The sequence below is a fragment of the Callospermophilus lateralis genome, chromosome 1, assembly GCF_048772815.1.
Source record: "Callospermophilus lateralis isolate mCalLat2 chromosome 1, mCalLat2.hap1, whole genome shotgun sequence".
NCBI lineage: Eukaryota > Metazoa > Chordata > Mammalia > Rodentia > Sciuridae > Callospermophilus > Callospermophilus lateralis.
This window is the reverse complement of record NC_135305.1, coordinates 5,183,975-5,203,691: the sequence shown is the minus strand read 5'-3', so window position 1 is coordinate 5,203,691 and position 19,717 is coordinate 5,183,975. Positions and strand designations below refer to the sequence as shown.

The 19,717-nt window shown below is 40.3% G+C and overlaps 1 protein-coding gene across 2 annotated transcripts in view; it reads left to right on the top strand.

The window, feature by feature from the left end:
• The first annotated feature begins 5,143 nt into the window (after positions 1–5,143).
• Actr3b (actin related protein 3B) overlaps positions 5,144–19,717 on the top strand; it is a 77,037-nt gene continuing 62,463 nt past the window's right edge. Inside the window, exon 1 of one of the 2 annotated variants that reach the window (XM_076859409.2) lies at positions 5,144–5,295. Coding sequence is in view for 1 of the 2 variants with exons in the window: in XM_076859399.2 (XP_076715514.1) it covers positions 5,252–5,295 (44 nt within the window). In the remaining variant the exon portion in view is untranslated. The remainder of the gene's footprint in view (positions 5,296–19,717) is intronic. The other variant, XM_076859399.2, reaches the window with a different exon arrangement.

Here is a 19,717-nt window from a genome sequence, read left to right as displayed (position 1 = left end):
AATTGAAAAAGTATGAGCGTTGGTTTTCTCATTTGATTAAGAGGGCTCTTTACAATATCCATCTTGTGGGAATGTTTTAGAGATTAAATGTGATGATGTGCTGAAAATGCTTTGTAAATGAAGACATTATTATAATTCAGTTCTCCATATGAATTGGAGTGTGCTGTGGGGTTCCATGATGCACTCCTCTCATCTCAGTTACTCTGGAGGCTGAGACGGGGGCTCGCAAATTCAAGGTCAGTCTCAGCAACTCAGTGGGACCCTGATTCAAAAATTAGGGGAAAAAAAAAAAGGCTGAGGGTGTATAACTCAGTGGTAGAGCACCCCGGGTTTGGTCCCCAGCACCAAAACAACACAACTGAAATACTGTTTTGTAGAATACAGGAACTTAGGAAAATGCAGACTCTCAGATTCACCTCTGGATCCCGACTGGCAGATGTGGAACCAGTGATGGCTTCTGAGGAGGGGCAAGTGGAAGCTTAGCCAAGAGGATGGGTAGGTGCAGAAGAAGGTTCTGGACTGGGGAGCTTGCATCACAATACGGAGGTTGTGAGGAACAGTGTGTGGTCTGGGGTGTCCAGATGTGTCCAAGGGCTCAACGTGAGAGGAGATCAGAAAGGCAGCATAAGAACAGATTAGAGAGGACCACAAGTGCTATATTATGGGTTTGGACCAAGTCCCACAATAGGAGGGAGTCCCTGGGGGTTTTGGAGAAAGAAGGCTGACATGATTTGTGGACTTCCTGCATTTTGTAAAGACGCCTTTCATAGCAGCCTAATCCACCCCAGAGAAGTCCTGCAGTGGCAAGGGTCTGGAGACAGGGTGGCTGGTGGGAGGCAACTGAGCAGTTAAGAGCCATGGTAGGAATAAAAAGTCGGGGTGGAGACTCAGGGGAAGTGGTGGGATTGAAGGAGCAGGACTTGGCGGCCAAGTGGCCTAGGAGGAGAGCCAGTGGAGAAGGGGGTGTGGAGGACCAGGTTCCAGTTTGACTAATCGCCACAGATGGAGACAGAAACAAAGCAGAGTTGATGTGAATGTGTTCAGCTCCCTGAGTAATTTCCTTGGGTCTCCTGGGTTTTGGTCTGCTCTCAACTCTCTGCCACCCTCAATTCCCTCCAACCAATCGACTCTGGCTTGGACCATTTTCTCCTGCTGTTGCCAGGACGTCAGGGAAGTCCATTGAGTGCAGTGACAGGCCCTTCTTCTTCAAGGAGAATGCCAGTAACTTTCAAAGGAACGGGTTCTAATTTTGGGGGAATTCTTCCTCTGTTTGCATCCTCATGGCAACAGGGAACACACAGATCGCTCCTGCCGACAGCTCTGAGAGTTAAGATTCACAGAGCTGCTGGGTGGGCAGTTTTTGAAGAGAGCTTTTAGTTTTTGTGTTCTTTTTCTGGCCCAGGACAACTAGTTAAATGCAGGAAATCAAGATCACATTGTTCAAGTACTCGTGGACTAAATTCCAGTGGATAGAAAAATCTCTAAGCCCCAGATTGTTTTGTTCTTACGCCATCTTCATATGCATAAATACACATCACCACCAGCATTTGTTAAAAGTTCATTTGTGAGTGTTGTGGGATGATGCAGCCCTCAGAATAGGAGATGCACAGTCGCATCTTCTACCACGGAATTCATGCATGTATTTCATACATGAGCTGTTCTGACTTCCATGATTCTGCCTGCTGGGCGGGGCTGGAGAGAGAGGCTGTTCTTAGGTAGAAGCACAATAAGGAAGGTCTCTTTTTGCTAAGGAAAGTCAACTAAAACATGTCTCTCATTACACGTTAGATGCAGGGTATCAGTCAGGGAGGCAGGTTGAGTACTCAGTGGGAAAAGAATCCTAGGTTAATGTGTATGTAGTAGCTAGAATTTTCCCTGAACTGGACAAAGCCAACTTCTCAGGAGTGTTTTCATCCGAGTGCTTCCTGCAGATGAGGAAGTTTTTTCTCTGTGCTTTCCCCTTGGCACTGTGAAAAGAGATGCAATTGGTTTCTGATCTAGAGGACTTCAACACTAAGAAGAACAGCCCGGGACAAAATGCCAAGGGCTGTCTTGGTTTGCTCAGGCAGCCATGACAGAATACTGCACGCTGTGTGGCTAAAACAACAGACGTTTGTTTCTTCACAGTTCTGGAGGCTGGAAGTCTGAGATCAGGGTGCCAGCACCGTGGGGTTTTGGTGAAGCCTCTCTTCTTGGCTTGCAGAATTCTCATTGTGTTCTCACACAGTGTGTCTTTATGCTGTGTCCTTAGAAAATGGCTATCCTCCTTCCTGCTGATTGAACAAAATTCCAGTCAGGTATTGGCAGTCATACACTTCAGAGGACACAGGCCCTTTCGGTCTTACGGGATTGTCTTCAACAGTCCAAATCAATACACTACTGCTGACTGCTTTTGGCATGACTGGTGTTATGGGTTAAACCGTGTCCCTTTAAAAAAAAATATTGAAGTCCTAACCTTTGGTATCTGTAAATGTGACCCTATTTGGAAACAGGATGTTAGCAGATGTAATTAAGTTAGGATGAGGTCATAAGAGTGACCCTAATCCAATGTGACTGATGTCCTTATAAGAAGAGAACACCATGTGAAAGCGCTGACAGACCTCCAGGAGAAGGCTGGGTGACAATGCAGATTGAGGCTGAAGTGCTGTGTGTAGAAGCCAAGTTACACGAGGACTGCCAACGCTACCAGAAGGCAGGAAAAAGGCACAGAACAGACTCTGATGTGTCATCTTCAGTGAGAGCTCGGCTCTGCTGGTGCTTTGATCTTGGACGTCTGGCCTTCAGAACCATGAGAGCGTAGTGTCACGCCAGCCAGCTTCTTGTACTTTGTTATGGCCACCTGAGGAAATGAGCGGGCTAATAAACAGGAGGGGAGCAGCTGGAGGCTCTGGGAGTAAGCTTTCTCCCTTTTCCTCTCAGAAAGGGACTCAGGATGAGGCGCTGCCCTTTTTGTCCCTTATAGCTTTGGGGCTCAGAGCAGTAATAGCCATCTCAAAAGTGCAAGAAGCAAAGCCCGAGGACAAAGGCCAATGTGCAGAGCCTAATGGAACTGAGTATTTGGGCTCACAATGACATCACCGAGTTGACGACATCACTGAGTTGTTGAATTGTCTGGAGTTATTGGACTTATTATACAAGAAAGTTTGGTTATTACTCATTCTACTTTGTTGAGGGCCACACCGAGTCGGGATGACGCATGGCATTTTTGCCAGAAGTAGTGGTTGAGAGGTGACGCCTGCGAGCCATTAAGATGATGAATTTTGAGTTCTCGTGGAGTTCCAGTTGAGTTCCGGTTGAGCTCTCCCGGGGATTCCTGAAGAGTTCGCATTGGTTGGGGAAGTGCCGGAGAAGGGATTTCCGGTTGGTGGTTCCTGGAGGAGCCGTGTGGCCTTCGGGAGAGTTCCTGGGGAGCGTGTGTGGAGTGTGCTGGTGGAGTTCAGAAATAAAGTTTGTTCCTCTTGAGTGGCTCGTGATTTGTGCCCAGCCAGACTGCAGCACTACTTTTAGTTGGTTTTTCTCTTTCCTGCCTACGAAAACATCTTTAATAGCTCAGGGGCCAGTGGTCTCCAGTGGTATCAGTGAAATCAGGAAATCTGTTATCTGTACCAGCTGTTGATGGTGACCACCATTCCCAGTAAGTCCTATACAGAAGTGACACTCCCTGAAAAGACACACCCTTCATTACTAGCTGGTCCCAAACTTCTACAGAGGCTTCTTCCCTAAAGCCGTGACGTCTTGAGGTCCTCCTGGCCTTGGCATATGTTTCCCATCCCAGGATTACTTTCCAACCTAGCTGCTGTCTACCTACCCTCTAGGTTTTGGCTTTGAAAAACTCCTACAGACCCTCAAACCAGAGTTAGGTACCCTCTAATGGGTTTCTGGGCTCCCTGGACTTGTGCCATGTTAGCATTTACCACATTGTATTACTATGTCTGTTTTCTGGGGCTATCTCTCACTAGACTTGTGGAAGGGGATACTGTGAACATCCTGCTTATTATTACATGACCAGTCTAATATGAAAACTGACTCACACATAGTAGGCATTTGATACATTTGATAGATATGCATTAAGTAAATAAAATAAAAAAAACATGACAATGCAACATTTTGTAATCTGGAATTTTTCTATGATGTCTTGGCTAGTGTCATGACAGAATTGGAGTTGGGAGGACAGTGGCAAATGCAGTATAGACAAGACAGTCCTCGCTGGCCTTGAGGTTCTATACTGGGATCTTCCACACTCCTAACCTTTAATTTTTCTCCCATTTTCTACCTCTTTCTTCAGTTCTCTTAACATTATCTAGGTCGAGGCCTTATTTAACTCTTGCAGGTAAAAAGAAAAAAAACTGTGTTACCTAGGAATTAATTAATTCTGGTTTTTGTAAGAACTTTGGATGACCATATCACCTTTGATACTCAAAAATATTTTCTGGCTATGGTCTAGGTGTGGTGTTGACTCAGTCTAAGGTGGTTCATTCCTTCAGCTTAGCTGTGCATTTGTTTTGCAGATTTTTCTTCTTAGAATAAGTTATGCAGTTCTCTACTAAGATACGGTAATTTTAACAGCAGTTTTTTCCCCCTCTATATAAAGTTATTCATTCATTCGTTCAACATTTGGGTGCTTCCCATGAGAGCACCAAATGCTGTTAAGTTGGCATTGAGTCATCAATAGAAATTTGACAGACTCGAACCCTATTCCGTGGAGCCTACAGTCCACTAAGGGAGACAGACTATAAATGAACGAATGAACGAACGAATGAATGAATGAATGAGTAAATAAATAAATAAAGCTTTTTTTTTGTTTCAAGTCTTAGGAATGAAGCCAACAGATTGTTGAGATAGAGATTAAAGTTCGAGGAGGGTGATCAGGGACTACATCCCTGAAGGTGATATTTGAGCGGAGACGTAAAGGAAGAGAGGATGAGAAAGGAGCCAGGCCTCGAAACCGGGTCACATGCACCATGAGTCAGTTAAAAATAAACCCCAATCTCTTCCACAGCCAAGTTGGGCGCGTGGGCTAATAAGCCTCACTGCCAGCACTAAAGATGGCGGGCGAGGGGTGGGGCGCCCACGCGTCCTGATTGGCTGGCCCTGAATGACGTCACGTGGTGGCGGCGGCGCATCCGGGCTCCTGGCGGCGGCGCTGCGGGGGCTCGCGGGAGGAGCGGCGTGCGGGGCGAGCGGGCGGCTGGGCGGACAGCGGCCGGTCGCTTTTAGCGGCTGGCGGGCCCGAGCGCCGCGCGTCCCGAGCATGGCGGGCTCCCTGCCTCCCTGCGTGGTGGACTGTGGCACCGGGTAAGAGCCGCTCGGCGCGCACCCCCGCTCCCGCCCCCGCCATCACCTGGACGCACCCCCGCGCCCGCTGGGCTCAGGCCCCGGCCACCTGCACAGGTCGGGGAGCGGGCTCCGGCCCCGCTCGGCGCCTGCGGCTTGACCCCGGGCTTCGCCCCGCGGTCGCTGGCAGGGCCGCGAGGGGACAGGCTCCTGCCGGGACGCGGCGCCCAGTCTAGGTGCGCCCCGTTCGCCCCGCCCGCTGCGCCCGCCGCTGCGAGGTCTGCCGGCCCGGGTGCGGCGTGGGGCGCGGGGCGCTCGGGTCCTGCGAGCGCTGGTCCACCGGCCGACGTCGCCCTGCCGGTGACATTCTCGTCGCTGGTGCGCCCGTGTCCTCACGTGCGTGTCCCTTCTCCCGGCGGATGGTGATTCCTTAACACCGACTCGCGGAGACGTTTGCACGGATTTGCCAACTTGACACCCTTTTCTTCTTTTTCTTTCTTTCCTTTTTTTAACTGCCCGCTCTGCTCTTTTCCCGAAACGGCACACCCCGGCCAAGCTCTTGCATTAGTTTGCCAGGGACTTACCTTTTCTCTTAGAGATGATGTATTTAAAGACTCCATTTTGAAGAACAGCCTAAATTTGGGAAAGTCCTCCCTCCCTTTTTGATTGTGATCGCTTCTTTTGATGTTTAAAGAGACTTTAGGAAAGATCCCCTACTCTCAGCGGCCCAAGATCAGCCGATTTTTAATGTGATTGCTGAATTCACCTCTCGGGGAGTTTGAGGATTACAAGCTTGCTTGCTTGAATTGTGGATGTAGGGCTTAATAAAGTAGCTTGGGAGTAAATTTAGCTTCTTGAAAGATATTTCAAGAAGGAATTAAAGTCCTTGTCTCATAAAATATTCCATGGCATGTTCACCTCTCCCGTCAGAAAAATGTAGTTGGTTTGGTTTCCTTGACAACCTTGTGGGGGTGTTTTCCGATTGCTACAGCCCATCTCCTACTGACGGTCCTTTCTGTTTGCTGCTGAAGGACCGCTGTGGGTTACAGACTGGAAAAGACTGCCTCTTGTGCTAATTTTTCTTTTTAAAATAGACATTGTGTTAGAAGTTTAGTGGCTTTCTCTTTTTGAAGCTGCTGTTGCTGCTCAAAACACAAGCCCACATCGAATTGATATTTCAATCCTCCTCCCCCAATTGTTGGCTCCCTTATTCATCCTCTCTCCCTGCAGTCCCACGCCCTAGGTCTTGTGTCACCGGGCAAGGCAACCCGTAAAAGTGTTCTATTTACATGGGGGATTTTTGCTTTTGTTTTTTTTTGGTCTCGCCAAAACTATTGAAATGTAAAGCATTTGTTAGTAGTATTGAAGTAATACATTTTGTCATACCTTCAATATTAGTAATCTGGGGACCTTACTCATTCTTGGTATAAATATCTAAACTGTGCTCAGTTACGACCTTTTGAGGTAAGTGATTCGTGTAACTTAGCTCACTGGGAAATTTACCCTTAGTAATCATTGTGGCCCAAACCTGTGCTCCAGGCTGTCGCAGGCTTTGGAAGTAACAGCATGGAATCTTCCCAGAAGGGTTCAGGTGGACATACTTTGCCATGGAAGCTGCTGTGTTATGTTGAATTCCCAGTGACCAGTGTAAGGACAGAAGGAGCAGTCAGGAAGAGCCTAAGTACCTGCTTTAGCACATTAGTAGTTCTTAACATTTCCCAGAAAGCTAAAATTGTTTTTGGATTGAGTTTTACCTCAGAATAGAGGAAAAATTGGTAAAACGCAGATGAAAATAATGAGGACTAAGGAAAAGAGTGGGCTCGAAATGTTGCTGTGAAGTTCACAGTAGTGGCCCTCACACTTGGCTTTAATTTTCCTATCTGATGTCATCCTAAGAGAATCATTGTTTTGTAATCCTTGTTCAGGAAAAAAGAGAAATACCTGTTTCCCAAGTGAGAATGCCTATTATTTTTTTACTACATTCTAAGAGAAAAACTTACTTTGAGGAAAAATAGTGGGCACTAATGATTTAGTAGATAATTTACCAAGTAGCCAAACATTCCCCCTGCCCTGAACCCCATCCACCCTCAGATCATGCATGCTAGGCAAGTGCTTTACCACCAAGCTGTAGCTCCAACTCCAGTGTTTAGCAAATGAATTTCAGCCTGGTAGGTTCAGAAGCTGATGAATCCTGGGGCCACCAAAGAGACCAAGGTAATATGGACAGGGGGATCTGCTAGAATCACTGCATCCTGTTATTCCAGTTTCACCAGCTATTTAATATTTATTTTCTCATTCTCTCTGGATAGCCATACATAATATTATGACTTTTCAGAATTGAGAGAATGTTGTAGACATCATATCCTTACACCAAAATACTTCAGTGTTTACTTTCGAAGAACAAGGACTTTCTCTTTTGTAATCACAGACCAATTATTGTAATCAGAAAATCAATCATTTATTCAGTAGTAGTATTCTATATACGGTCTGGATTCATGTGAACAGCCCCATTTATGTCTTTTATAAAGTCTTTCCCTGTCTCCCATCAGCATTTGTGGTCATCATATATTTTAGGTTCCATATAATCGAGAACAATTCCTTAGCCTTTTTTTTGTCCTTCAGGATGTTGATGTTTTGGATCACCTGTTATGTGTAATGCCCCTCAGTTTAGAATGGCTATGACTATGGTAGGTCTAGTTATGTGTTTTTGTCAAGAATAACACAGGAGTGATGTGATCCTTAGTGTATCCCATCGAAAGGCTTAAGATAGCAATTTGCCTCATTTTCTACCTTTCTTTTAAAAACATTTTTTTTTTAAGTTGTCAGTGGATCTTTATGTATTTATTTATTTATGTATGTGTACGTGGTGCTGAGGATCAAACCCAGTGTCTCACATATGCTAGGCAAGTGCTCTATCACTGAGCTACAACCCCAGCCCATCAATTTCTAGCTTTCTTGTGGGGGAATTCTAAGTCTGATTAGGTTTGTTTCTGGTAGAAACAATGTTGGTATGTTTTATTTGTCTTAAAAAACATTGATTTTTTGGGCTGGGGGGGTTGTGGCTCTGTGGTAAGAGTGCTTGCCTAGCCCATGTGAGGCAATGGGTTTGATCCTCAGCACCACCAAAAAAAAAAAAAACAAAAACCAAAAAACCTAAATAAATGAAATGATGGTATTGTGTCCATTTACAACTAAAATACAAATAAATAAATAAAAACAACAAAAAATTGATTTCATCCAGAATTTCAAATGTATGTGTAGTAACTTCTTGAATTTTGAAAGTCTGTTTTTATGATTATTTCCCTCTGTCACTAAAGTTCTTATATTATGTTTTTATCCTTTTGTTCCTGATACTTTAGTTAGTGGCTTTTCTATGTTGTAGACGTTTTTTCAGAGGACAAGCTTTGATTCGATTCATTCATTTTGCCTCTTTTCTATTTTTTGACTCATGTATTTGTGTTTTTATGATTATTAATTTATTTTTGTTTTGTTTTTGAATGGGATGTTAAACGTATTTATGTTGAAAAGGTACTTGGTATTACAAAACTTGTAAGCTGTTTTTAGCTTGTTTTCAAACCTCTGATTTGAAAATTTTAAAATCATTTTCAAGAAATTTATTTATTTTTGTTTTGAATTTCCTCCTGGACTCAACATTTCTGTGCTAATATGTTTTAAAACTGTCAGGTGAGACAGCCTTTTTGTTTTTGCTTTTAATTTCTACTTTTATTACTTTATGGCTAGAAGGGCTCTATGTTATTTTTGTTCTTTGGACTTCATTTTTTGCCGTCCAAGATTGGTTTGTGAATGTTGTGTGTTCTTAAAAGGAGGTATCATCTGTGTTAACAGTTTGTTCAGAGTTCAACATATATCTGTATGTGCTACTTTATTAATGATGTTATTTAGAGCTTCCAGGTTTTATTATTTATTTATTTATAATTTGTTTGTATTTTGTTTGGTCCATTCAGACTGTCCTGGACTGGGGCTAGTGTGTTAAAGTCTTTTGTTACTAGTGTGTTTTTCCTTTCTCCTTGAATCTTTTATAGTTCTGCTTTATGGAAGTTGTTGCTGCCTTACTGAATGCCTAAGGAGAAATAACTTGACTTTATGCATTATAAAGTAGCCTTTTAGTGCTTTGGGTGTCAAGATGTGTGATTCCTGTTTGCTTCTTGTGTTTGCCTGGTGTATATATTTGCCTATTCTTTTGTTATTATCCTTTCTCTGTCTCTTACACCCAACATTTTGTTAGCCAACATGGAAAAAGTTGTCCTTATTGGGAAACTTAAACTTTTTTTTTTAAATAATAAAAACAACTAACATTTATTTTGTGCTTGATATATATATAGTTTTGATATATATACAGTTTTTTAGATCTAAAGGTTACATTTGCATATACCTTTATTTTAAAAATTTTAAACTGGGGATTGAATCTAGGGCTTTGTACTTTAGATAAGTCCTTTACCATTAAGTTCTATCCTCAGACTGTTCTACTCTTTATTTTTAGATAGGCTCTCACTAAGTTACCCGGTTTGGCCTTGAATCTGTGAAACTCTTCTCTCAGCCTCCCAAGTAGCTGAGGTTACAAGGAGGCACCACTACACCTAGCACACATACCTTTTACTTGTGGCTTTTTCTGCTGACTCTCACCTATGAGCGTTGATGAAATGAGCTAGTAATAAACCCCCTTTTCCCTTTCCCCTTTCTAGCATCTGGTTTGGAGGAAAAAAATCCTCTTACTTCTAATTAATAGTTTTAAAGTGATCTCTGAGCTTTTTAAACTTTTTTTTTGTACTCTTTTTGAATTGTATTGACTATATGTTGTCAGAGAATGGAGCCATTTATTATTACACTTTTCCCCATATAACCTTACAAGTTTCATTTATGAAAAGTTCTCTAAGTCCTTAGTAGCACTGATTGTACCATGTAGCATATATCCTTTTTATACTAAAAGGCTTTTGAGAATTTTGTTGGACATATGGTGGTCTAAATATGTATTCACATAACACTTCTTCCTGGAACTTCCTAAAATGAACAAGTCAAATCGGAAATAGAGAAGAAAACAGCTAAAATTTATATTCATTTTATGAAGTTTACAGTAAAATCTGGACTCACTTAACAGGAGTATACTGAGATGTGACATTTCTGCCCATCTCTGGCTGGTTGCAGGTGTCTTAGCATAAGTGACAAGTCTCTGAAGGCACCATTCAAGCTGGGAGGTGAGGAATGAATAGGCCATTGCCAAAGAAGGCACATTCTCGCAGTGGTTCATTTCCATGCCACCAAATAGCGGGGTCTGCGGGGCTAAAAGAGCCATGGATCATACCTTAATGCTGTTTTTATGTTTTTTGACTTGACTTCCTAAAGGGAAAAGTCTCTGAGGATGGTCATCTTATATCTGAGTAGGGATTGCTGATTGAGCCATTTCCCCTTAAGCCCCTTCACCCCCACAATGAGCTTTGTAGTTTTATGTGTCCCCAGAACAAAGGATATAATAGAATTACTGTGAAAGTATAATATATCCAAGTTCAGGCTCTGATAGCCTACTATTCCAGTGAATTCTTAACTTTTTCCTTCCTCTTAACACCTAAAGATTTGTACAGAGAATGCTAGACATTGTATTTAGTATCTCTGTAAGTGGGAAGAGTTATTTGATTGTTGAGCAAGTAGCAAGTCTAGAGAGCAGAAAATACCCTTCCTGGGACCTATGCATAAAAAATAAGGAGAGAAAGATGACAAAGGAAAGTAAATGAGAAGTAGATTTTGGAAAAAAGGAATGCTTCAGGAATCAGTAACATTTTAAACAAAGACATTTTGCTCTCAAAAACTTTTCGACAACATGGGTTTAACAATGTTAAAGAGCAAAAAAGTAATTTAAAAAATTGGAGATAAAAGGAGGATGTGAAAGTGAGCTGACATCTGTAAGGAAAGAAATAAAAATCATTTCAGAAATGAGAACCATGTTGGAAGCTAAAGGAAGTAGTACCATGGCTGCTGAAATCTCAGCTGCAGGGAGGATAAGCTTTGGGAAGTTATGGACACAGGCATTTCTGATTGTATCAGTGTGCTTTGGTCCCTTTCTTTGGATTTTTTGTCCTAAGAGTTTTCTCTTTACACACTTCAGAGAATCAACTTGCAGAGAATGCTGGAATCAGGAGAAGCAGGTGCCCACAGTATGGGGCCTGGCGGGGAACTTAGTTTCATTCCCACAAGTACTGTATGGCTCTCAAGTCTGGAGCCTTTAAGGGTCTGTGCTGGTTCTTAGCTTTTGCTCCCAGTGCCTTTCTTAATGTCAGAATTCCAGGGCCAAAGTCTTTCTGTTGTCTCTTCTTTGTGGTTTAATATAGCTTTTAAAAAATATGGCTTTAGTTTTAGTGAGGCTTTGGGAAAGAGTGAAGTTAGACTGTTTATTCCACCATTTAAACAGTTGAAGCACTGTCTTACGCACCATTTTAACTTGGAAGTCAGAGCTCATTTTATAATAACCAGAAACCCCAAAGCAAGCTGCATGTGGTGCTGTATCCCTGTAATCCCAGTAGCTCAGGAGGGTGAAGCAGGAGTATTATGAGTTCAAAGCCAGCCTCAGCAATTTAGCGAAGCCCTAAGCAACTCAGGGAGGCTCTGCCTCTAAGTAAATATAAAAAAGGGCTGGGTTGTGACCCAGTGGTTAAGTGCCCCTGGATTCAATCCCTGAGGGGAAAAAACAAAACAAATAATAATAATAATAATAATAATAATAATAATAATAATAATAATAAAAAAATCTGAAAGGAGAAATAGACAAGTTTATTAGGTAATGTAAAATTTAAGGGTAGATCAACTAGATCAAAGATTGAATTTAGGTAAAATTATTAATAAATGTCAGCTTGTATGTTGAACTCTTCTCTAAATAGAGGTTACAGTTTGCTATATAACAACTCAAAGATAATTTATAAATTGTGTATTAATTTACAGTGCTGTGAAGGATTGTGTATTATTTAAAAACTATCACTAAGATCTGGAAAAAATTTTATGTGAAGATCTTAGGAGACAGTAGTGCTGTTGTGGTTGAAGTTTAGGGTTTGAGATAGGACCTCACAAGGATCTCAATCAAATGAACTTCCCTGCAGGATATAGTCTGAGAACAATATATAAAGATGTAAAAGACATGAAACTGTTTTAAGATACAACATTTCCACTTTGGAACATAAATTAATTGAGAGTACATTGTCACCTTCTGCTAAGACACATGGTTGTAGGAGGAATTTCAATTATATATAAAGATATTGAGTTGACAATAGATTCAGTTCTCCTGACTTTGCAGAATTGAGAAATGTACATGTTTCTGTTGTTGGAAGATAGTGACATTTAATAGGAAGAGTGAAAGAGTCTTTGTACTAAGAGTGTTTAAAATGTTCAGGGCAAATAAGGATATATTTATAGAAAGAAGCGTTAGATAAAAAAGAAAAGAAGGTAGAAGGCAGAAACGTGTGTAGTCATGAGAGTGGGAGTGAGACTTCTTTAATAGTACCTTTCATGTTGCTCTGAATTTTAAACTGCTAGAACATACTTGTTTAAAAGGCAGAGGTGTAACTATTGGTATTACTTTATGCAGCTATTGATTCTATTGCTTACTCTTCTTTTTGCTGACTTCCGTATGAGAGAAGATCTTAGGTCAGGGTGCACATGGAAAGTGGTATTGCGTTCCAGAATGCAGCCAGCAGTCTAAAATAGGTTCTGTGGTTTTGAGAATGGTGCCTGCCTCTACAGTGCTGACTGTCTTTGGAAGGTAGTATTAAAATACAAAACCAAGAGCTTTTTTTTTCTTTTGGTATCTACCAGGGATTGAACCCAGGGGTGCTTAACTACTGAGTCACATCCCCAGCCCTTTTATTTTTATTTTTTTTTAAAGTTGGTATTTTTTTTTTGGACCTTTATTTTGTTTATTTATATGCAGTGCTGATAATTGAACCCAGTATCTTACACATGCTAGGCAAATGTTCTACCACTGAGTTACAACCCAAGCCGTTTCCCAGCCCTTTTTTTAAAAAAATATTTTATTTAGAGGCAAGGTCTTACTGAGTTGCTTAGGGCCTCGCTACGGTTGCAGAGGCTGGCTTTGAACTTAACATCTTTCCTCAGACTCCTGACATGTGCCTGGCCCAAACCAGGAGCTTTTAATTAAAAATTGATTATCTTGAATGCTTATACACATGTTTAGGAAAATTTGGTTAGTGTAGTTCTTCCTATTTGGGATAAAAAGATATACATAAAACCAGAAGGGAAATAATATGAAATTTTAGTATGTAGAGGGACTTTCAAAATAGAAATGATGAATAAATTATTTAGGAAAATGTTTGGTAGATTTGACCACCTAGACTGTTGTTTTTCAGAAAATGTATGGTCACACACTGCATAATGGCATTTCAGTGGACTGCATGTAGGATGTTGGTTCTGTAAGATTTTATCAGTGAGGTGATAGCTATCTTAGTTTGTGTAAGTGTGCTCTGTGCTGTTCACAGAGTGATGGAATCAACCATAATACTTTAGAGTCTTATTAAGATCTTGTTGACAGCATGTGACTGAAACTCAAGATAACACACTGAGAAAAAGTATAGAGTAGCTTTATACATATGAGTAAGCATTAATATCCTCAATGTATAAAGAGGTAAAATTGGTAAGAAAACACTAAGACTCTAGTGGACATTATCTGAAGATAGTTCATGGAAGAAATGGAGATTAGTAATAGTGTACATAATATATTATTCAGTAGTAGTAAATAAAATAAAATTATTGAACTATGAGGTCCTATTTTCATTTACTGAATTAGGAAATATTTTTAAAAAATGGTAAAATTCAACATTGCGGTAAAGATTGTTCTACACATTTTGCTGATGAAGAAACAGACATGGAGGGATTAATTTACTTGCCTGAAATGACATGGCTAGTGCTAGGATTTGAACCCCAAATTGTGGTCCCATTAAATTGCCTCATATCACAAATATATATTGCTTGCATCTGCTTGCAACTGTATTATACATCTATTTATGGCAGCAGCTCTCAATCTTCCTTTTAAATATTTGTGTAGCATTTTATTGAATGGATAACATAATTTATTACATCCTCTATTTTGAATGTTTCCAGTTTTTTGTTTTGCTATTTTAATGTGTCAGTGCACTTTGTGTGTGTGTGTGTGTGCATATCTTTGTATGCACTGCTACCCATGAACAACTCACTACACTTCAGGAGTACCCCTGAGTTTGAATGGGTTTATTAAATTTATGGGTGGGTTTAATGATCTTTTAAGGATATTGATTCTTTCTGTTTAAGGTGAGGGCATATCTCAAATTTTTTTCTTCTTAATATTTGGAGAGCTATCTACAGCATACAGTTTATTCTTTTTTGTGATTGGTCGGTCTTTCTTTTCTTTCTTTTCATTCTTTCCTTTCTTCCTTTCTTTCCTTTCTTTTTTGTACTGGGAACTGAATCCAGGAGTTGGTACATGCTAGGCAAGTGCTCTACCACTGAGCTACATCCCCAGCCCTTTTTGAAACATTTTTATTTCAAGATAGGGTTTCAGTAAGTTGCCTAGATTGACCTCCAATTTGTGATCCTTCTGCTTTAGCTTTCCAAGTAGCTGGGATTACAGGTGTGCACCATTATGCCTGGCTCTTGTAGTTTATTTATTTATTTTTTTACATATTATTTTTTAGTTGTAGGTGAACACAATACCTTTATTTTATTTTTATGTGGTGCTGAGTGTCAAACCTAGTTTCAGGCATGCTAGGTGAGCACTCTTCCTCTGAGTCACAATCCCAGCCCTGTAGTTTATTCTTAAAGGTAATATTCCATAGTTGTTGCCATTTGGTATGGGATCTTTTTATCCAGTATATGTTCTTGTTGACTGCTGTCTTCATTTAGTAACTAGTCATCTTACTGAATTCTCTATATTTAATTTTTCACTTAATTTTCCTCACATAATCTAGGTATACAGTTATTTATAAATGATTAATTTTTTAGATTTTTAAAAATTATTCTTTTTTAAAAAAATATTTTTAAAAATATGGATATAATATCTTTATATTTTTATGTGGTGCTGAGGATCGAACCCAGTGCCTCACATGGAATCAACCATAATACTTTAGAGTCTTATTACAATCTCACAATATAGCTCTGCCACTCAAGCCCAAAGTTTATTCTTTATAAATATACATGACAGTAGAGTATATTTTGACATACATACATGGAGTATAACTTCCCAAATGATTACATTTTTGTCTCTTATCCAATGTCTATTCCTTTTATGTAGTTTTTAAAATTGTTGCTGGTGATTTGTAATATCTAGTTCCTCCAAAACAATGTTAAATGAGAGAGTGATGATTGGTCTCCTTGGTTTAATTTTCGTTTTTGTAGAAATATAGTAGTATTATCATTTGGTTTGATTACTCCTCCATCATCTCATAAGGATTAAATGCTTCTGTTTTTCACTATTACTTAAGCCTAGTTTTTTTAAAACAAAGAAACTACATTTCATAAGTAATTTGAATTGAAAGGCATTTTTAAATAGACTTAGAATACTGAAATGCACAGTGTTTCTAAATAATAAGACAAAATTGTCACATCTGGGTCCGTACTTTTGTACCTCTGATTAGTGTTATACTTCAACACATTGGTATGTTTTATTTGGTGAATGTGGTGAGTGGTAGGTGGTTTGTTGGAATGTGAATGTGAGGTTGGGGGCTTGCATTATATAACAGTGTGAAGATGATTGCCAGTGGTGTAGTTGAGGTCAGGATTTCTCAGCTGGTTGACCTTCAGAACCGTGGTGGAAGGGCAGAAGATATTAAAAATACTTGTGTGCAGACCCCTTTGGAGACTCCCATTTGTGAGTCTTTCACAGGACCTTGGAATTTGTATGTTAGGATTTTCACAGGTGTGGCTGATTTTTTCTGAATGCCCACCAGATGATCTTAAACTTGCCTGCTATATAAAGTGGGCCAGGCTCCCTCAATGCGAAGTCATATTTCTAATAGGTAAACATTTTGAGAATCACTTTGGGGACCTTTAGGCTCCCTTGCTTCCCAGTGTCTTCAGTGACTAATACAGTGCTGGCTATTTGGTTTACATTTTGGTAAATTGGATGAAATGAGAAAAGTTTGTTTTTGTACATGGTGTCTTGACTTTCCAGATTTAAGAATTGTGTTTACTTGTTGACTCTTTTTTTGGGGAGGGTCCTGTGCATTGAGTAGTTGAACTGTCACACAGCCATCCCTCCACCCTCCTCGCCCCCATATTGTGGATCAAACCCAGAACTTCACACATGCTAGGCAAGCACTGGGCTATGTCCACATCTCCCCTGTGTTTTAAATTTATTTTAAACAGGGTTTCACTAAGTTGCCTAGATTGGCCTCAAACTTGTGATCCTCCTGCCTCAGTCTCCTGAGTAGCAGGGATTAGAGGTGTGTGCTACCACATCTGGCTCTTAGGAGCATTTCTCTCTCTCTCTCTCTCTCTTTTTCTTTATTATTGAACCCAGGGCCACTTAGCCACTGAGCCACATCCCAAGTCCTTTTTTAATTTTTTATTTTGAGATAGGGTCTCACTAAGTTGCTTAGGGCCTAACTGAGTTACTGAGGCTGTCTTTGAGCTACTGGGATTATAGGTTTGTCCCACTGAGCCTGGCCATGATCATTTTTTATGGGGTATGATAGTCTAGTATCAGGTTGTCCTTCTAGGAAAGAATTTGAAGGTGTGCAATGTTGCAGTTGATAGATTCTCACTGAAGGTTGGTGTGAGCCTGTGTTGATAGTTTATTAAAATTTTAAACTTAAGTGTCTTTTTTGGAAAAATCTTGTTAAACACTCATTATATTGTGATTATTCAAAATATACAAAACCTCAGGTGTATTTGCTATTTAAAGAATAGTATAGGAAAATTGAAAGATTTTAAATTGCCATAAAGTGATCTAGATCCTCTGTACTTTTGCCATTGAATTTAATATGGCTTTAGTTCTGCTAGGATGGTAAGGAAACATCTCATAATAAATTGTTAGTACATAGGAATACAAATATGTCTTCATGTTAGTTTGCCTTAGGCAGGAAAACCACTATTTGTTCAATGTTACTGATGCTTAAGGTACTCCTGAGACTATTAACAGAAGCCTCCTTTCAAGACCTCCTTTTAAGACCTTCCTGTTGTCTGACAGAACCCTTTGGCTTAGGGTCTCCATGTTCCAGCGCCTGTTGCTGAGTGGCATTGTTAATATGTAGTTGAATTTTAGAACTGTGAGCCTAAAAGTGCTCCAATCCATTTCTGTAGTCTGAGCTCTTGTTGCTTGGGCCACAGTTCTAGTTCAGGGTTCAGAATGGTGGGAAAGAGATAAGACATAGCTGTTATCTGTTAATGAATACCTGTTATCTTCTAGTGACTCTAGAGATAACAGATATCCTTCAACAGCTGTGTTTCATGGTGTGTGCATTCCATCCCACTGCTCCACAAACCAGACTGGCCATGCTGTACTGCAGAAAGAATGGAAACTATGGCTTGGGACACAAATTTTTTTTTTTTTTTTTTTTTTTTTTTTGCTATGGGGGATTGAGTCAGGGGCACTTGACTACTGAGCCACATCAGCAGCCCTGTTTTGTATTTTATTTAGAGATAGGGTCTCACTGAGTTTCTTAACGCCTTACTTTTGCTGAGGCTAACTTTAAACTCTTGATTCTCCTGCCTCACCCTCCCGAACTGCTGGGATTATAGGCATGCGCCACCACACCCGGCTACTTTTCAAAATTTTAAATAAAAATATTTCACAGATACAGAAAAATAATAGAAAGATAACTGAATCTTATATAATAACAATGTTGTTCTACCATTCTTACATATATTAACCCCATTATCATACTAACTGTAGGAGGTGGGTTGTATTATTATTTCTATTTTCCAGATGGCAAAACTAACACATATGGAAGAAAAGTAACTCCTGCAAATTTGGCAAATGGCTGAACTGGGATTTGAGCTCAGGCAGTCTCGTGCCAAAGTGCATGGTCTTATTAACTAACAAAAAATATAGGAAATAAAAAAATAATGTAACAGACATGTGTGGTACTTATGGGATTAAAAAGAAAGTCTCCAGTCTTTTATGGTTCCACCATTTTTTTTCCCCTGACTTTCTGCATCCCCTTTCAGACATTGGTCCCTATCTCAGCAGTTTGACAGTGCTTACCTTTTCTTACACCTGGGAAGAATTCATTCAGATACATGAACTGTCTGCCACATACCAGGCACCGTGAGTAGATGTGCATTTGTGAAGGATCCAGTTCCCTACATCATGGAACTCATAGTCTTAATGGTGTGGGAAGCTGGATTTACTTAAGTGGTTTAAGTTCAAGTGCATGGTTTCTTTTTAGGGGAGTAAAGTGATAAGACTTGTTAAACACATGATTAGATTTGATGATTTTGGTGGTTTCTGGTCTGCTCATTGGGTTCTATGGGCTGCTTTTGCCTTGGGTTAGTAACTTGTTTACTTAAGTTTATCATTTGGAGTTTATTTCCAGAATGATGCTCAAATTGGGGATGATCTAGAACTTTTTGAAGTCTCTGTTGCTCCATTCTGGAAAGTCCCCAGTTCTGGTTTGGCTTAGAAACCTTCCTTTGTGGGTCTGTGGACCTGGGAGTGACTGCTCTAATTGCTTGTGTACCTTATCCTAGACCTGAAGTCTGTGGACTTGTGAGGGCTTCAGATGGGTCTTTTCCTGTGGGGCCAGGATCTCAGGGCTTGGCCTCATCCTGACTGCTGTGACATGAAGAACTTGTATCCCTGGAGGCTGAGCAGTATGGTGTGATTTAAGGACAGCTGACTATTATTTTTCTTCTCCCCAATCCTTCCCATTTACTATGTGTTCAAAAATACAAGATTACCATATTGTAAAGTACATTTAAAAATCATGAAGTTAAATTATTACTACCATGTGATAAGGTCCATTTAAAAATCTCAAGGATAAATCTTTAGAAGTATTACCACATTAAAAATTTTCAAAAACTTAATATCAAGGGCTGGGGATGTAGCTGAGTGGCAGAGTGCTTGGCTAGCATGCACAAGACCCTGGGTTCAATCCCTACTAGTACAAAACAAAACAGGCATCTAGAAATAATTAATTGAATAGAATGAGTTCATGAAGCTGCTTTTACATTGCCAGAAGCTCTGTTCGGGATCAGTGCTGTTACAGCTTAGGGTGTGGCTGTCCCAACCTGGCTGTGGACGAGAACAGCCTTGATGGGAAGTGCTGAGGAGCCTTCAGTTCACTTGCGGCTTCTCAACTGTTCCTCTCCAGCAGATGGTCGGAGTGGTGCTTTTTTTACCCCTCTTTTTATATTTAGGAAATTAGCAAATGCGTTTGGAACAGATAGTAGTATTTTGGCATTTGTTTTAGTGAAGACTTCTGGAATCTATCGTACAGAATATCTTGACAGA